General features: G+C 37.0%; 1 protein-coding gene across 7 annotated transcripts in view; it reads left to right on the top strand.

Annotated features, from left to right (window-relative positions):
- The window catches only part of adgrb3 (adhesion G protein-coupled receptor B3), a 115,806-nt gene that overhangs the window by 39,209 nt on the left and 60,370 nt on the right, over nt 1–16,227 (top strand). For 5 of the 7 annotated variants that reach the window (XM_026190426.2, XM_080288096.1, XM_026190428.2 and 2 more), the window contains exons 3-4: nt 12,827–12,937; nt 15,475–15,636. The exons of 1 other annotated variant lie outside the window; for it this stretch is intronic. In XM_026190426.2, coding sequence (XP_026046211.1) covers nt 12,827–12,937; nt 15,475–15,636 — 273 coding nt within the window. The remainder of the gene's footprint in view (nt 1–12,826; nt 12,938–15,474; nt 15,637–16,227) is intronic. One more of the 7 variants, XM_080288095.1, reaches the window with a different exon arrangement.

Genomic DNA, 16,227 nt, shown 5'->3' with positions numbered 1-16,227 from the left:
ACAAGCTTGCCTAAATCTATAGCATATCCCCACAGAATGATGACAAGCAGAGTGAAACCTATGTAAATTTAAGTCATAAAATAGCATTCTTTACATCTACAGATCAGATTTTTATTCACTCGTTTATATGTTTAGGTACTTTATTAATACACAAACATGCTACCGATGAACACGCTACAAGAAATTCTCCATTTTAACATTTCAAGTCATTTTCTTTCTTTTTTTTTTTTTTAAAAGTAAAGTAGTAGAATAAGTAATGTCAAATTATTAGTTTTGTATCTAAGCTGCTGTAAAGTTAGAATTCAGAGTTCCTATTTATACACACAGCAAAGAGTTAAACTGTATGAAGTTCTATACTAATGCAGTAGGGAAATTTGTTTATTTTGGGGAATATGATGAGAATTATTAAACACAACAGAAAAAAAATATATATATAAAATTATATATAGAAATGTTTGCTTGATTATGGGGAACTGTAGCAATAATGAATATTATAAAGATAATCAGTTAAACCACAATTGAAGAACGTAAAGTTACTTAATAAAAAGTAAATTTAAGTAACTAAAGGCAATATTTAAAAGGGAATTTAATTTAAATGAATATAACTTAGAGAATGAAACACAGGCACCATCTTTAGATACATAGAACACTCACTGCTAATGCTACAACAAACAAAGACACAACAATAACACAACAACATAGACACTATTGACAAATAGTGGATAAATGAATGACTGTAAAAGCAGAACTTAGAGAGAAAATACGCAACTTTTGAGTAAATGTTGAGAAGCAGTAATTGTTCCCTCGAAACACCTGATAAATTGAGTGGTGTTTAAAATTGTGTCTCCAAAAAGAAATGAGGTAATAGTAAGTTCAGTATTTTACTGAGTACAGATTGTTCATACCATTGGGATTAGTATATCTTTAAGAAATACGAGGAAAATACTACATAAGAAAGATTATTAACCATTAAATTTTGTCAGACAAGAAAACATATTTCTTACTAGGAATGTTCATGGGGACTAATTTGGTAGTCATTTAAATAACAGAAAATCTAGTTTAGACTAGATTAGACTAGACTAGGGTTAAACTAGTCTAAAAGACAGAAAAAGATTTAAAACTGATCTCAATTTAAATCAACAAATTTAACCTGTATTGTGTTGATATATTAGGAGCTATATGGAACTGTATAACATTGCAAACACAAACAACGTCTGATTAGTTTAGAGAGTCTTGTTAAACTAAAGCTAAAGCTTTGGAAGATTTAGCTGTTACCTGGAAGGGAGATCTGTGCTGACAGATTTAAAATGAGGTGAAAAGGTGCTTTCATGCATTATGATCCATATGCTTATCCATGTGTTGGGAACAGAAAATCTATATGACTCTTGTGAGTCATGTAGAGTGTATTAATACATTTCTGCATCTCTAAAACATAAATGAACAGAAATGTTATACAGTCTACTTTTATTCCATTCTTTGCATCTTAAATGCATCCTTCTATGTAACCATGTCTTTCTATATATTTAGCATATATTTAAAAAACAGTCTGTGCATATAATTTCATATAATTTACATCTAATACATCTTGGTTTAATCCTGCTGTACTATGCCTGCATAGTTTTCTGCTGTAGTACATGGTACAGTATGCCCTCTGATTACCCTTTTTTTTTTACATCATTTTATGTCCAGGGAGATTCAATTACTGGCTGAATATTGTTGATTTATGTGACCATTCAGCACTGCCTGGATTTAAAATCAGGAGGAAATGCAGAAAATATGCATTCATCAGTGACACTAAATACCATAATGAGGTGAAAGGATAGTCAGGAATAAAATGGTTCCCTCAATGTTGCGCACTATCCTTTTCTAACTATCTAACTCTGTGTTTTGGGGGAAAATGTAGTTATTGATGCCCTTGAACTTCTGCTTAGTTTAATAAATTCTAATTAGATTAGAACCAGGGAGTGCATGAAAAGGCAGCGTCTTTTTCTTTGTTGATTAGGGTGGAAAAAAATATATGCATATGGCTACATTTTGTGCACTGAGAAGTTCATTAAAACTGCTTTCACAGAAGAGTAAGAGAAGCGACAGAAAATGTTTTTGTCATTCAGGCTCACATAGACATCCCATTTTGTTTGTTGTGTGAGAAACACAAAATGGACAAGCGGTTGCCTTCGAGGGAAGCGGATTTCTTTTTAGTGTGACAGCAGTGAATAAGTATTTTATCGATTATAAGTATTGATTAGCTAATGCATGTACTGCCACATTTATCATGAGAATCTGTCAGAATATGAATCAAATTAAATGTAAACACTTGGAGGTAAAAAAAAAAAAAATCCCAACAAAGTGGGAGATGTTATATGAACACTGACTGGGATGAATTATTTCCTGTAAATTAACTGCTCCTGGTACCATCAGTGAGTTGACAAAGGGATATGCTTTAAATCACCTTCAATTTTTAAGGCTTACTGCACTTTTAACCAGAGGCAGAAGACCTTAGAGCTTTGACTGCATATCAGACAGGTACATCGACAATAATGTGAACTGGCTGACAATAGGTCAGACAGGCTATTCAGCCAAAGCTATTGGGCGGCTTGGGTGTCATGAGCCTTTAAAACTCCACGTTCCTCTGCAGTGAGTGTGTCACCAGCTCCCTATTTCAGTGCTCTGCAGTGCACAGCTGAATGGACAGCAGCCATTGTGTGCCCAGATAATGCACTTCAATCATCCTTAATGTCATCATAGCCAAAAAGGCCCAGAAGCTCAGTTGAAGAGGCTTTATTTCCCTTCATATCCAAGACCAAAAAACAGGGGCTTTAATCACAAGATTAAGGACTGTGATTGTTTAGCGCTAATTATGCTGACCAGCTGTAGAAAAACCATGTTGTGTGTATAAAAAGGGAAATGTGCAAAAGTGTGACTGTTGCAGATGCAACGTTGCTTGAAGCCTCCAGGTGAAAGGCAGTTAAGCAGTCACGTTAAGGAAAAGCTGATGTAACATAATTTGTTGTGTTCAACATTTTTTTTACATAACACTTAATATTCTGGACATGGCAAGCTGCAGGGAAAGCTCGTGGTGTGGTAATCAATTCCATACAATGGCCAACGGTAAGATGTTGAATGGCTAATTGACCACAGTAATGGTGCATGTCTATGTGGTGGTGGACGATGGAGACGTGCACATTAAAAAACAATTAATTTCCAATACTAATGTCACTCTTGGCTGCCTCTGCTGCTGCATATAACAAGAAGCTGTCACTGAGAAGTCATTTCGTACTCCATCTAGGATTTGATCCAAGGAAGACAAAGTTAGAAGGTCTTTTTGGTGGGCCGAGGTACATTTTGTGTTTACTTTTATCGAGGTTACGTGAGAGTTTAGGCTTCTCTTTAGGTTAATGAGTTTATTTAGCACTTCTCTTTCTTTCTTTGTAAGAAATTAATGTCATGGTCTGGTCATGGACGGATTACATTTTCTGCTTCTAGCCACTGAACCAAATTTCTTTTACTCGTGTTTACACTAAACTATTTCAAGCTTCAAGCTTCAACTTTGTACTTTGCCAGCTCCACACGGCAACAAGACATCATGTTAAAATTTTGTGTAATTTTACCATCCATTCATCGAGACATGTCTGTGTTCAGCCATCACTGATGAATACTGCTTTTGGTTGTGAGGTGGGTTTTTTGTTTTTGGAAAATGTTTGCATAGAGTTTTAATTCATGTCGGTTGTTAGCACTCACTGCAATTATATTAAACTCCAAAATAATCACAAAAAGACAGTAACCTAATTTCCCCTTCAATCCACATGTAAGAGAAAAGCCTGATAATGCAGATATTGTTCTGAAAGCTGTGGGAGACTACACAAACATCTTTGTTGGTGTCACATTTGTTGACAAGGTAAACAAAGCACCTTTTTTTCTACTGATGAAAAAAATGCAGATTTTATCTAGAGTAGTGTGTGTGTGTGTGTGTGTGTGTGTGTGTGTGTGTTATCTCCTATTAGCACTGGCAATACAACTATTTGTACATAGACACACTGTGCTGTTAAGGAGAAAGTCCAGAGAAGGAGAGATTTGCAAATGAACGGGAATTATCTTTCATTTGTTTACTGCCTGGTCTCTTATCATTTTGTATGAGGTTTATTTCAGAAGCTTCTAGTGGATAATAACCCGGAACCTTCTTCAGGACCCCTCTGAAAACATCAGAAATTAATTATCCTGATTTTTTTTTCTAATGTACTCTTCCTTTTCCAATTTCCCTCAAGTGTTTTGGCCTATTGAAATGACAATTATCTCTTAAAAAAACCCAGTCTAATTTCAGCAGCACTATTCAAAATAATTTAAAATCAAGCTAGCACTTATTTACTCTATTAGTTTAGTATTTAGCTTCTCTTTGATCTTTTCTTTGATATGCAATCACAGGTTTCTGGATGCTGGCATTAAACCTGAAATATTTACCCAGCATGATTTAATCATTGTTGTTAAGACTTTTCATGGTTTTTGTGACAGAAAGTAGCAAATGTTACTTATTTAACTTTGCTTTTCTGTTACAAAAAAACTTACAGAGAAAGGCAAGAAAAGACTTTACAGAAGCTAAAATAGGCCAAATTAAAACGTAGCACACAGTAACTTTGTGTTTGTGAATATTATGGCTTTCCAGAGATCATCAAGTGGTTAAATCCCCTGACTCTTGAACTAAATGCTCCTCTTGTCCTGGGACTGAATCCCTACAGAGCTTCCTCTCCTATGTTTCCAATTCTCTGGCTCCCTAAACACTTTATTACAGCCTAAACAGAGAATACAGAAGCACTGCCACCCTTATTTTAAAAAGAAAACTGTACGGAGATGGTAGGAGTTCACCCTTTTCATTTCTCATAAGAAAGGAGAGATTTGCTTAATTTGTGGTTGTTAGTAATAAAGAATTCTGACAAAGAGTTTGTTTTATGTAGTTTGAGGGGTGTTATTTATCCATCTATTTAGAATAAATTCTTATTAATTGCCCATTTTAGTTTAACAAAAGCACAAACATTGCTGTATTTTGTACTAAAATATAGCAGGAGTGTCATATGAACTATAATAAAGCTGGAGCTGTTGGTTATATGGTCTTATTTGAAGAGCTGAATATGAAGAGCTACATTATAATGTCTCCATGCAACCTGTCGGGACAAACAAAAAGTGAAAAATAAAATTCCTACTAAATGAATGAAGCCTAAATTTTGTATGTGCTTCATAATAAAATATTGCAGTCAGGTACAGGCACGCTTTGTTTCAAATCTTGTAATAACTGAGATTGTCTCATGTTTCCCGACTTGGCATCAGAATCCATTAAATGAAAATCCAACTGCGCTGTTGTTATGCCCTGACTTGTCTGAGGACATTTCCGCATCGCTTCTACATCCCTTGTAATTATTTTGGAGAGCGTATTTGGTTTAACATGAGCTTAGCCAATGAGCCAAGACAGGGCATGTTGCAGGCATCTTCCTCATGACTAACTTGCATATGACACAATGTTCCCTGTGCTGATAGATGCAGGGTGGCAGTCTGAAGCAGTGGGTTTTACCACTGCAAAAGGATCCGACGTGATTGGTGCTGTGGAAAAGCTGACAGCATGAATTATGAAAGTCTCATTAGGGCTTGTTGGAAATGATTTATCTTGCTACGAAATATGGTCATCCGACCACATTTGCTTCCATGGTTACAGAGTTCATATTGTGTTTTGCTCATTTAATTTCTTAGGTGTATCATTTTCTGTTTATTAGTGAGGAATTTCCATGAACGGCGAACCATGACTCTATTAAATCGAAGGTCACTACTTGGTATGCCAAGCAAAATGGCTCAGAAAAGGACAAGGTAGGCTCTTTGAAAATTGGCTGCAGTCACAAAGGTGCTAAAAAATGTGTCGTGTTTCTCACTTGACAGATGCATTGCTTGGCATGGTGGCGTTGAGCTTGGCAGTGTGCGTGACTGCCAGGTCATCTACTGTGGTTGTACGTTTCTAAACCGATGCCAGGAGTTGCTGCCATAGTTTTTCAATGTCCCTTAGGTGGTGAATTGTAGTAAAGCATATCTCGGTGAATAATTTTGTAAAATTTACAGCAGCATATTAAGATCATACCCTGCTGCCAGAATAAATACATAAACACATCTCTTGTTTTGAGGTGACTGGCCAAAACAAGAGAATATTTCATGAAATGCTTGAGACTGGTGTCCCAGATTTGAAAGCCATCAGTATTTCTATACAATTCATATAACCTGACTTCCCTTTCTGAAATGGTTTCATTAGTAATCAGCTTCCATCCTTGTTTCTGTCAGTGCACAGTAGTCCTTTCAGTTGTGTCCCTGCAGCAGCCCCACTTTTAGTCATGGCTAGTTCAACAGTGTGGCTTTTTGAAAAGGCTGGTGATTTTGCAAGTTATAAGCTGCAATCTTGGCATTGCTTTCACTTTAAAATGCTCCATAGGCGGATCTATTTTCTGATAGCACCATGCAGCTAAACTGAAAGCACGACATATGCAGTTACCCACACTGTCAAGCACTGGTGCATCTTTGCAAAAAAGATAACTTTAAAATGCATGTCTATATTTTATCTTGTTTCATTTCCCCCCTCTTAAGAGAACCAACGTGCAGTCTACTTGCCAGAGGTTGATTTGCAAGCGTTAGTTAACAACCACAATAATGCAGACGGTGCTTTTTGCCTCATTCTTTTAATATAACTCAGCATTTGGACTGTGGAGTCAGCATATAAACTGTGTGGCTTTTGACGGTATACATGTTTGGATCAGTTGAAATAATATAAAAACAGAATGCTGATGCCCATTCCCTGAAGTGTATGGAAAAAGAGGAGGAATGATCTGCTCACGGCACCCAGCAACAGGGCTTCTTGATGCAGTGCTTTGATAACGTCAGAGCTCCATCTAGGTTGCTTTGTGAGGTACTGCTCAATAACCTTGTGATTTAACATTGTGCTGTAAATTATCAATGCAATTTCCACTCATTTGCCTACACATCAGTGATGCAAAATATATCCTCGCTGCTAAGAACAGCCTGCATTCTGAGTGCTTGTCTCACCACACTTGCTCCATTTTTAGGCGACTTCACATGACTTTTCAATGAGGTGCAGTGGCAGTTGCACAGAATTCTAATTTGGCTTCAATCTAAGTCATTAGGAGAGTCAACAGGAAGCAAACAGATGGCAGAAGGAATATGATGGATAATTGTGTGTCTCAGAGGACAATTCGTAATTTGTATCTGATTCCGTGCAACCCCCTCATTTTCTTAATGAAGGACTAATTGAGTTTTTTACATTGGCTCAAGCATATGGTCCCACCAATAGTGAAGGGTTTCTATAATGGTGGTAAGGAGATATCTTGAGGACAACGGAATCAATTTTAAAGACTGTTTCCGGATGGCCTAACATGAGTCAGTTTGGACATGGGAGTCTATTCATGAGCTAAAATATGATGCATCTTCATTACATCATAATCATTGTTATGAGTCATCATCAGTTATCATCACATGTGTTTACTTTTGGACCCTAAAAAGTAGTCTTCCACTGATACTCAGAGAACAAAATGTACTGTCCTGTTTGAGTAAAAATAAAACTTGGTAGTCGAATCTGTACTCTGAATAAATGTATATTTGATGTTTTTATATCATGTTTTTCTTATGTGCTCCACTGTTACACATTATGACTGACTTCCTTGGACTTTTTTGTTGTTTTGTTTGTTTATTAGAACGTTTCTTTCTTTCTTTACTGCAGTATACTCATTGTTAATTAAAGTTATGTTCCTTTTTTGTACAGAACAATCCATAATCCATCAGAAAAGCCTGTGATCATTTTTCTGCATTGATGTTTATGTTTGAATAACAAAGCAGCGAACGGGGCCTTTAGCACAAATAAGACTTTGTTCAGCTATTAATTACAACACAGCTTTTTTTTTAGCACATTTTCATTCTTACCCTTTTTAAAGACAAACGTCTAGGTTTTTAGGATCTTTAAATATATTTCCATTGTAATTCATGACTTGAACATAAGTCCTAAATATCTAAAAAGGTACCTACTACCCAGAAATATGACTACATTTGACCAAAATTTGTCAGCCTCAGTAGCATAGCTGTTGAGTAATGGATCAAAGTCAAGCCTGAGCTTGAGGGGTATTTCTCTTCCTAGTCTGTATGGACCGTTGTCTCTATTTTTTGAGAAATTACACTTTTCAAAGTGCAGCTGTAATGAAGTGCTTCTCATTAAAAGCTGCGTTTGTGACAGTCAGTCAGTCAGGCAGGAATGCATGGAGGGCAGTAAGTGAGGTACCCCTGATAGAAGCTACTCATAGCAACTTTGGAGTAAAGGCTCATTTCATGCAAGGTTAGACACATCCGTCATTGGACATGGGTCTGGCTTTTACTACCTTTCAATGAAATTACACATGGAATGTGTCCACATATTGAAGATGGACCTGGAAACGGAATGTCTACCACTGGACTCTGTGGCTGCCGTGATCACTTTCAGTGTTAAAAATCCACCGTAGGCAGCGAATCAAAGTCGAATGTTGACAAAGGTCATGGATCCAGGGAACTTGTGCTCTCTTTGATAGTGTGCAAAGTCTTTGTTTGTAATGTGTTTTTGATGCAGTCAGTAGTCACACATTAATTAAATCAAGCATGAATATCTTTGTAAATATGCCCACTAATTAAGCTTTAAGCCCCAAAAATCAGGCTCACATGAATAGTTTGCTCTGGGTTTAAAATATAAAAACACCAGGCTATTCTTCTGGTGTAAGCATCATATGTAATAATCTGCAGAGGTTACAGTCCTGTGGTGACAAGGTCGGTGCTTCCATGTCCATAATCTGAGCAGACATTTTGTAACATTTTGACCAAATACATATTTCTCATTATTGTTTTGGCTGCTCCACGGTTGTCGTGGCTGGTTCTGCATGCAGCACTGGCTTTTCTAACAGATGTACCTCTGGAAATCTAACTGGAACAAAGGCGCTATTTTTCTTTCCATTCCAGAGTGGCCACACATATCTCGCAGTAAGATCAACTTGAGACTAGCCACTCAATCATTTCAGCTCCTTAAAGTTGAGAGGAAGGTACTTTTGCTCAAAAAAGCCTAATCTGATTCTCAACCTCTTTATTACTCACCTGATTTGTTGATAATCCCAGACGGGCAAGCAAAATGGCTGCCATTACAAAACTGATGGCACAGCATGGTAATAGAATTTGCTTGCACCTTTTTAAAGGATCCATTTTATTTTTATTTTTTTTGCACTTACTGAAAATAATTGCAGTTTTGATGCTGCATTACTGAATGGAATGCTAATTCTGCTTCTTCAGTTAGCAAATTAGGAGCTTTTAAAAATGTAAAACGCAAGAAGAGTGTGTGCATTAATTTGTCTGAGGTTTTGTGTATGGATTTGGTAAGAACTGTTGATAGATAGATAGCATTCCTTCAGTTATCAGTACTTTTATGCATTAACTATAAACCAAACATATTAAAAAAAGTAGTTAAGGTGTACATTTGCCATGGGCCTGGCCCCATGTTAAAATGTTGTAGACAGAAAAAAGCAAAATGTGGTTATCACTGATTTATTCACCAAGGACTTTGAAGCAAATAGACCTCCTTTAAGCCAAAGGAATTCCTCCACAAAAAATGTTGCCTATTTCTGGAAAGCAATCCCAGTATTTCTCATTCTGAAATTAGGCTAATAGGCACCAAAGTAGTTGTATTGCGTTTCTTGTCCAAAAATTGCATGCTTTGCCAGTGAAGCATTACATCGAGGTTATGTGCAAGAAAAACTAAGTGAACGAATCAGTCACTGCAGGGTAGCAAAGAAAGGTAACAGTGATGGATTTCTCTAAATGGCATTGTCTTTCCTTTGTTGCGGAAGCATGATGGATATCAACAATAAGTATGCTCTTTAGTCCTGACTGAGAGAGAGACATCTCATAAATCTTAAACTTAATTTTCTTTCAAGCACACATTTTAAAAGTTCTAAATACTGGACCAAACTTCAAAATAATTCTGTCTGAAATGGAAGAAATGTTTTCAAGTAATGACATGCTAAATACATCAACTGCGCTCTCTGCCTTGTAACACAGTGAAGACGCATTGTTTTGGGGTGTCTTTGACAAATGACAACAGCCTATCCCTCCAGTTATTAAAAATCTGGTTTCTCTCTCATATTCATCCTTACATGGCTACAGGCTTGAATACAATCCCAAGTAGTTCAATTATACCTTATTTCCCTGTACTTTTCTGGTGTCGTGTTTTGACATCTTGCTTCTTTTTTTTTTTAATATAAATTCGACCTCAGGCTGTCTAAACACAACATTAGGATTAACATCTTGGCTTTGTGGCATCAAAAGAGGCTCCAATCTCACGGACTTAAAACTGAGATGTCTTCTGCGCTAAATCAGCCAGCGCTAATTTGTGTACCAACAGGTTGAGCCTTTTTAATAGCTGCCTGTCCAGACTGATTTAGAAATAATCACTCAAATATCAGCCACAAAATGATGAATCTGTGACTTCGAAGAAAGACTTGTATTTAAAAATGTGTTAAAAATGTGTGTGTGTGTGTGTGTGTGTACTTGCGCTGTAATAATTGCCATCCAAATATCTTACTGACACCACTCTTAATGACATGCTGCAGTGCCTTTGTTGCACTGTTGATCATCAGCTGCTGATTAGGTGTGACTGGCTGCAAGGCTAATATCACCGCTGAGCTGATCAATGTTTCGCAAAGGCACATAATCAACACCATGAAAAAGTATGATAATCATCGATGATTCATGAAGCCAGCGATGTTGATTGGTATCTAAAAATGACAATACAGATTGTCACAGCCCCTGACACCATATGTCCTTTTTGATACCTGAACTGACACCAAGGTCATTATGCTTTGCACCTTTTTGTTTTTTAATCATTGCTTGCACTGAATGCTACTGTTGGAAATGGATATTCATTCAAAAAGACGCATCACTTTAAGGGCACCCAGCTAGCCCCACTGAGCCAAGCGGCAAGCGAGTTTTACTGTATGCCGTCGTGTAGATTTTAGTGTTTTCTTCCATTTGTATGAAATAATTAAAAAGCAGCGCACGCTGTTATTTTTAAAAAATTTCCCACAAAGAAGCAGGCATTCAGACTGACTAAATCAGACAGGCCTTTTATTCTGCCAAATGAGGAATTAGTTTATGATTCAAGACACTACAGGGTAGAGCATGAAACACTGTAAAGCAATAACATGTCAGAGTATCTGCAGCAGTTAGCCTTACACGGCTGAACGTTAGATGAACTGCCTGCTGTTTGTCCAATCATCAGTGTACCTGCTCATTCTTTGTACGACAAAGAGTTCACACTGTGCTTTCTACCTAATTTCAGCAAAACAGATGTGGACATGATCAAATCAGACTGAAAGACCTTTGAACAAGCTTCTAAAGCGTGTTACTTTGTGCAGTCACGGTCCTGAAGATCCCAATCAGCATCAAACGGCTGCGATGTTTGTTTCTACCTGGCGGCTTTCCCTCCTTTCATTGTACCCTCTTAATATTCGAATTTTTTATGCGAGCACAAACACAGTGTCCTTGATGCTATACTGGGTAGTGATGTTGTTTGAATCTAGCTGCCCTGATTTCTTTATTTATTTTTCTTAATCCAATCACGGAACATGTTTGTTGATGTGATTTGGTTAATGCCAACAGTCTGATGCGCGGATTAGACAACTGTCTTTTCTGTACTCAAGTGATTTACCGTATAATTAGTCATAACATTTCTAACTTTCTGTGTAACGTGATCAGATCAGATGACAGATTTCTCCCTCTGTGGCTCACTTTGAGGGAGGTCAGTCTTTCGAGGCTTTTGGCTTGGTGCTGGGATTTAGCAAAACGAGGCTACAAACTCTATTAGGAGAGATCATTTAAGCACTCCTATCAATGGCTGATGCATTGTATTGTCTAATGTACTAACATAAGTTATGTGTAAATCTGTTGTTAATGCATCACCTGCATTGCCTATTTGCGAATGATAAAATCACCTCATTAGGCTCACACTGCCATAAGTAATGCTAGATTTTAATTAAAAACAAGAGTTCAAAAACAATTTGCATGAGCTATTTACAGTATGATACATCTGCTTAAAAGAGCTGATGCAAATTCCTTTCTAATTGCAATATTTCTAGCATCACTTTTCTCGGTGTCGCTTGAAAACACTGTACTCATTGTCTCTTTGTTCCTTTATGGGAAGCAAAGAGGGCATGCATTGTAATGAATACAGCTCAGAATACATTTGTCTAAGCCTCTCAGTCTCCTGGACTTGCCCATCCAAAAATAAATCACACAAAGATGACAAAGTGTTGAGGAAACCGTGGATCAATAGCATGTTATGTCCATGACCCCCCCTCCTCTGTGGCTTTCTGATGGCTTACACATTTTTACTTTCATTTATTTTTCTTTTCTTTTTTGGGTGTGCAGGCGGGTGGGAGGGCGGGCGGGAGGGAGGGAGCTGGTCTAATGAAGTGTTAGTCTTTAAAAACAAACAAACAAACAACAACAAGAAAAAAAACAATGTGAGTTTATCTGCATGTTTGCTATGTGTCTACGCTGTGCTTTCAAGCTCAATTAATACTTCCAACTCACCCGTATAAATTCGTTGCATTGTTCTATGCCATAGAGAAAAGGACAAATTAAATACAACCTTGTGTGGTCTTTGTTTCTAGCCATGTACTGCAGTTGCTTCAAACATCCTGAAAACAGTATGTAATAAGCTTTTTGTTCTCAGAACATCATGTTTAAGCCTAGCTTTCATATGAACCTCTATTCTGTCCCATAGAATATGGAATGATCGGAGAGCATACAGTAAAAAGTCAGCGGCCAAGATCAGTTCATGACACAAAGGCCCTGCAGGAGCAAGCTGAATCTGCTAAATTTATGGCACAAACTGGTAATACAATAGTTATGTTTCTTGACTTTATTTTGTTAACTAAACTTAATTTCATCATGCATGCTCTCTCTTGTACTGCACCTTTTAAGTGGAAATGTTTTGCATTATTATTTTTCCTACTCATTCTCTATTGCTACATATGGACGAGGAAGAAAATTTCCCATTTCTCTAGGAGTATTTACTTTGAATATAGGACATAATTGGGTTTTGTGGGTCTGTTTGTTTTATTGTCACATAGTGAGTTGGCGAGTGGATTACTCATACAGTATATTCGGGGAACATTAATTAAACAGCAGTTTAAAACTACGGCCCAGATGTAGTTAATTATTTCCTCCAAGGCGTGATAAATTAAATGTCATTCGATGAAAAAACCCACCCTTTCGGCCAAATATGAAACACATACTTGGCAAAAGTTGAACTGATAGATGTTGCCCTTAGAGATAAAATGAACCTGTGTGGTTTCAGCAAGTGTAGCGAATTCAAAACTTAAATGATCTAAATTCATTATGGCTTTTACGATCCACCAGTTTTGGCTTTTTTTTTTTTAAAATAAAATCAGAAAGTAGTAAAACAAGTTAGGTACAAATCCAAGCAAAATCTTTATTTTGCTTTCATTATTTTTTAAGTATCTTTTGCTTTAATGTAGCTAGACAACATTTGTTTTTAGTGGGTGGGTTTAGTTGTAGCTATTATTAAGTTTTTGGTTTTTTTATTTTAAGTTTTGGGAAATGTTTTATTTTTTTCATGTGTTGTTTCGTTTAAATTGCTGTCATTGTTTAAAAACTCCTTTCCTTTCATTGTCATTTTAATTTATGACGCACTGTACCGCACCACTACTAACATATACTCATTAACATCTCTTCATTTTCCCCACGCTGTAGGTACGTTGTTTCCCTGTCGAGTTGCATCCGCTGTGCTTTTCTGTTTTCTCATTCTCACACAATTTACTCTCCCTGTACTGCCTCATTTAACAAATTGATCCACCTCTCAGTCTATTTTATGATCTACAAAATTAAGGGCAGGGTTAAGACCCCTATTTGGCTGAATCTATGTGTCCTTGTTACAACATGCTGTGAAACTACTTTAAATTCTGATATGATTTGATGACTTTCAATGACATAAATGTATTCAGAGCTGAAATTGAAAATATTTCGCTTTGTATTGAATTATCCCTCCAATGCATAAAGCCTCAAAGAAAATGAATTCTTCACCTGGATTTTAACATAATCGTAGAGCAATTATTCGGTGACTACACTCATGTGGGAATTTTATTGTCCACTCACTTGTCACCAAATTATTTATTCTTTTTCTTTCATTCTGGCTATCGTGGCTTTGGAAATCACCCCACTGCCTCATCATACTATGCAGCTTTATTTAGCATCTCATGGCTTTTTTGGGGTACCTTTTGTACCATTAAAATTGAAAGGCTCAATGCGGTTTCTTCCTTTTTATCCTTTAAGTTAACTCAGACATCTCCAAGTTAATGTAACAGCTATGGTCCTTTACCTCGCTAATCTGCTATACTTTCTGCTACGTATGATGATTTAATGATGATAAGTCTGCACGCGGAGTTAAGCAACTGCAAATTCTCCCTATAGATTTAAAGGCCTAGCCCATAAAGACAGACTCACATTCACATCCTGTGGCTTAAATACCACAGATTACACGTCCTTCTGGGCATCCACAATTTAAATTTAAGTGTACGGAAAACCTTCTGCTTTGAGCCACTCATGAAAATGGCTGTGATCTGCTGAATAAAATCAGCTAACTTTCTCATTTTCCTCCATCCCTGCGAGTTAACAACTTGAGCTAGATTAAAAAAGATTTTTTTTTTTGAAGCCATTGTCTAAAACACAGAATTTGCTCCAATGTTGTCAAGGAAACTAGATAGTTTGCTGCAGTGCAAGGAAATCCACATTTAAGACCCCTTTCTGAACTAACACCCATTAAATTCCATTTTTATTTTCTCAGATGTTGTCTTTTCTTGCATGCCACCATGAAATTTTGTTTTTGCTTATAGCGAATTTACTTTTTTAAAACATAATATTGAGTTCCACTGAAATGCATGACCTTTTTTTTTTTTTCAATGAATTGAAAGCAATAGATGTAACCCTAGTGTCTACTGTTCATTTTTTCCAACCATAGCTGTACCTTTTCTGTGATCTTTGCATGAATTTGGTGTAAAAAGGCAGATTAATATACAAATTACTCCTACACTGGAGAGCCATTTGTTAATGCTACTACTCCCAGTGATTGCAGCCACAAAAACACTTTTATGCTGCCTGCAAATGGAATCACGAGTCAAAAGAATTAAGCTGCCAATTCAGTATTCATCAAAGATCACATAAAGGTAGAATAGACTGTATGCTAAATTTCTTCTTTAGGACCTGACCTCACCCCACCCCGACGTTACTCATGTTGGCTCCTCCCTCTTTTACTCAAACCTGCCCACATTGCCCCACCCCGCCCAGTATAAGCGGTATAAGCCCCAGGACCATACTACTGCATTTAACTAGTGTCACCCTTCTCCCACACAGGTGAATCAGGTGCAGAGGAGTGGTCCCAGTGGAGCTCATGCTCTGTAACATGCGGTCAAGGGTCGCAGGTGCGAACAAGAACATGTGTCTCACCATACGGAACACACTGCAGCGGCCCTTTAAGAGAATCAAGGGTTTGCAATAACACTGCCCCTTGTCCAGGTAGTGTTAGCCGCAGATTCTTGAATATTAATGTTTTGCACCTTTGTTGTTGATATGGGAGGAAATGTGTTGTTCTGTTTTAACAAATTTCTGAATGTGTCTATATTTCCAAATGTATGCAGTAATAATATAATGAATCTAATGCTTTGTTTCTTTGATGTTATTTTGTGAATGTTGTTTTTCTTTTTTCATTATCATTTTGAGTTTTCCATTTCATATAACTGTGAATCAATTCATCAGCATTGAAATGGTTTAATGACATGTGGATCCACATGGAGCCCGGGGAGCTGTAGATACTGATATATCGTCAGCTTCATTTTCTTGAAGGTCAACTGTGCATTTTAAAATAGCTTTCTTCAAACACCCTTTAAGGCATTTCTTCCTCAATCCATGATGGCATGGCAGATGAGTCACTGGCACTCAGGTATCAGCATCAGATTCTTTGCTGGCTGGTGATTGCAGCATGAAAATGTTTGTCAGAATGAATCTGGTAGAACAGCGTGTCACAAGTAACCCCTGTCAATTTTTATTTTTTTCTCCCTCTTTTTTTACTCCCACAAATAAGTTGATTTAGCTTTCGGGTTTAGTCAA

The sequence above is a fragment of the Astatotilapia calliptera genome, chromosome 13, assembly GCF_964374335.1.
Source record: "Astatotilapia calliptera chromosome 13, fAstCal68.1, whole genome shotgun sequence".
Classification (NCBI taxonomy): Eukaryota; Metazoa; Chordata; class Actinopteri; order Cichliformes; family Cichlidae; genus Astatotilapia; species Astatotilapia calliptera.
The sequence above is the reverse complement of the archived record's forward strand: the minus strand, read 5'-3'. Positions and strand labels throughout refer to the sequence as shown.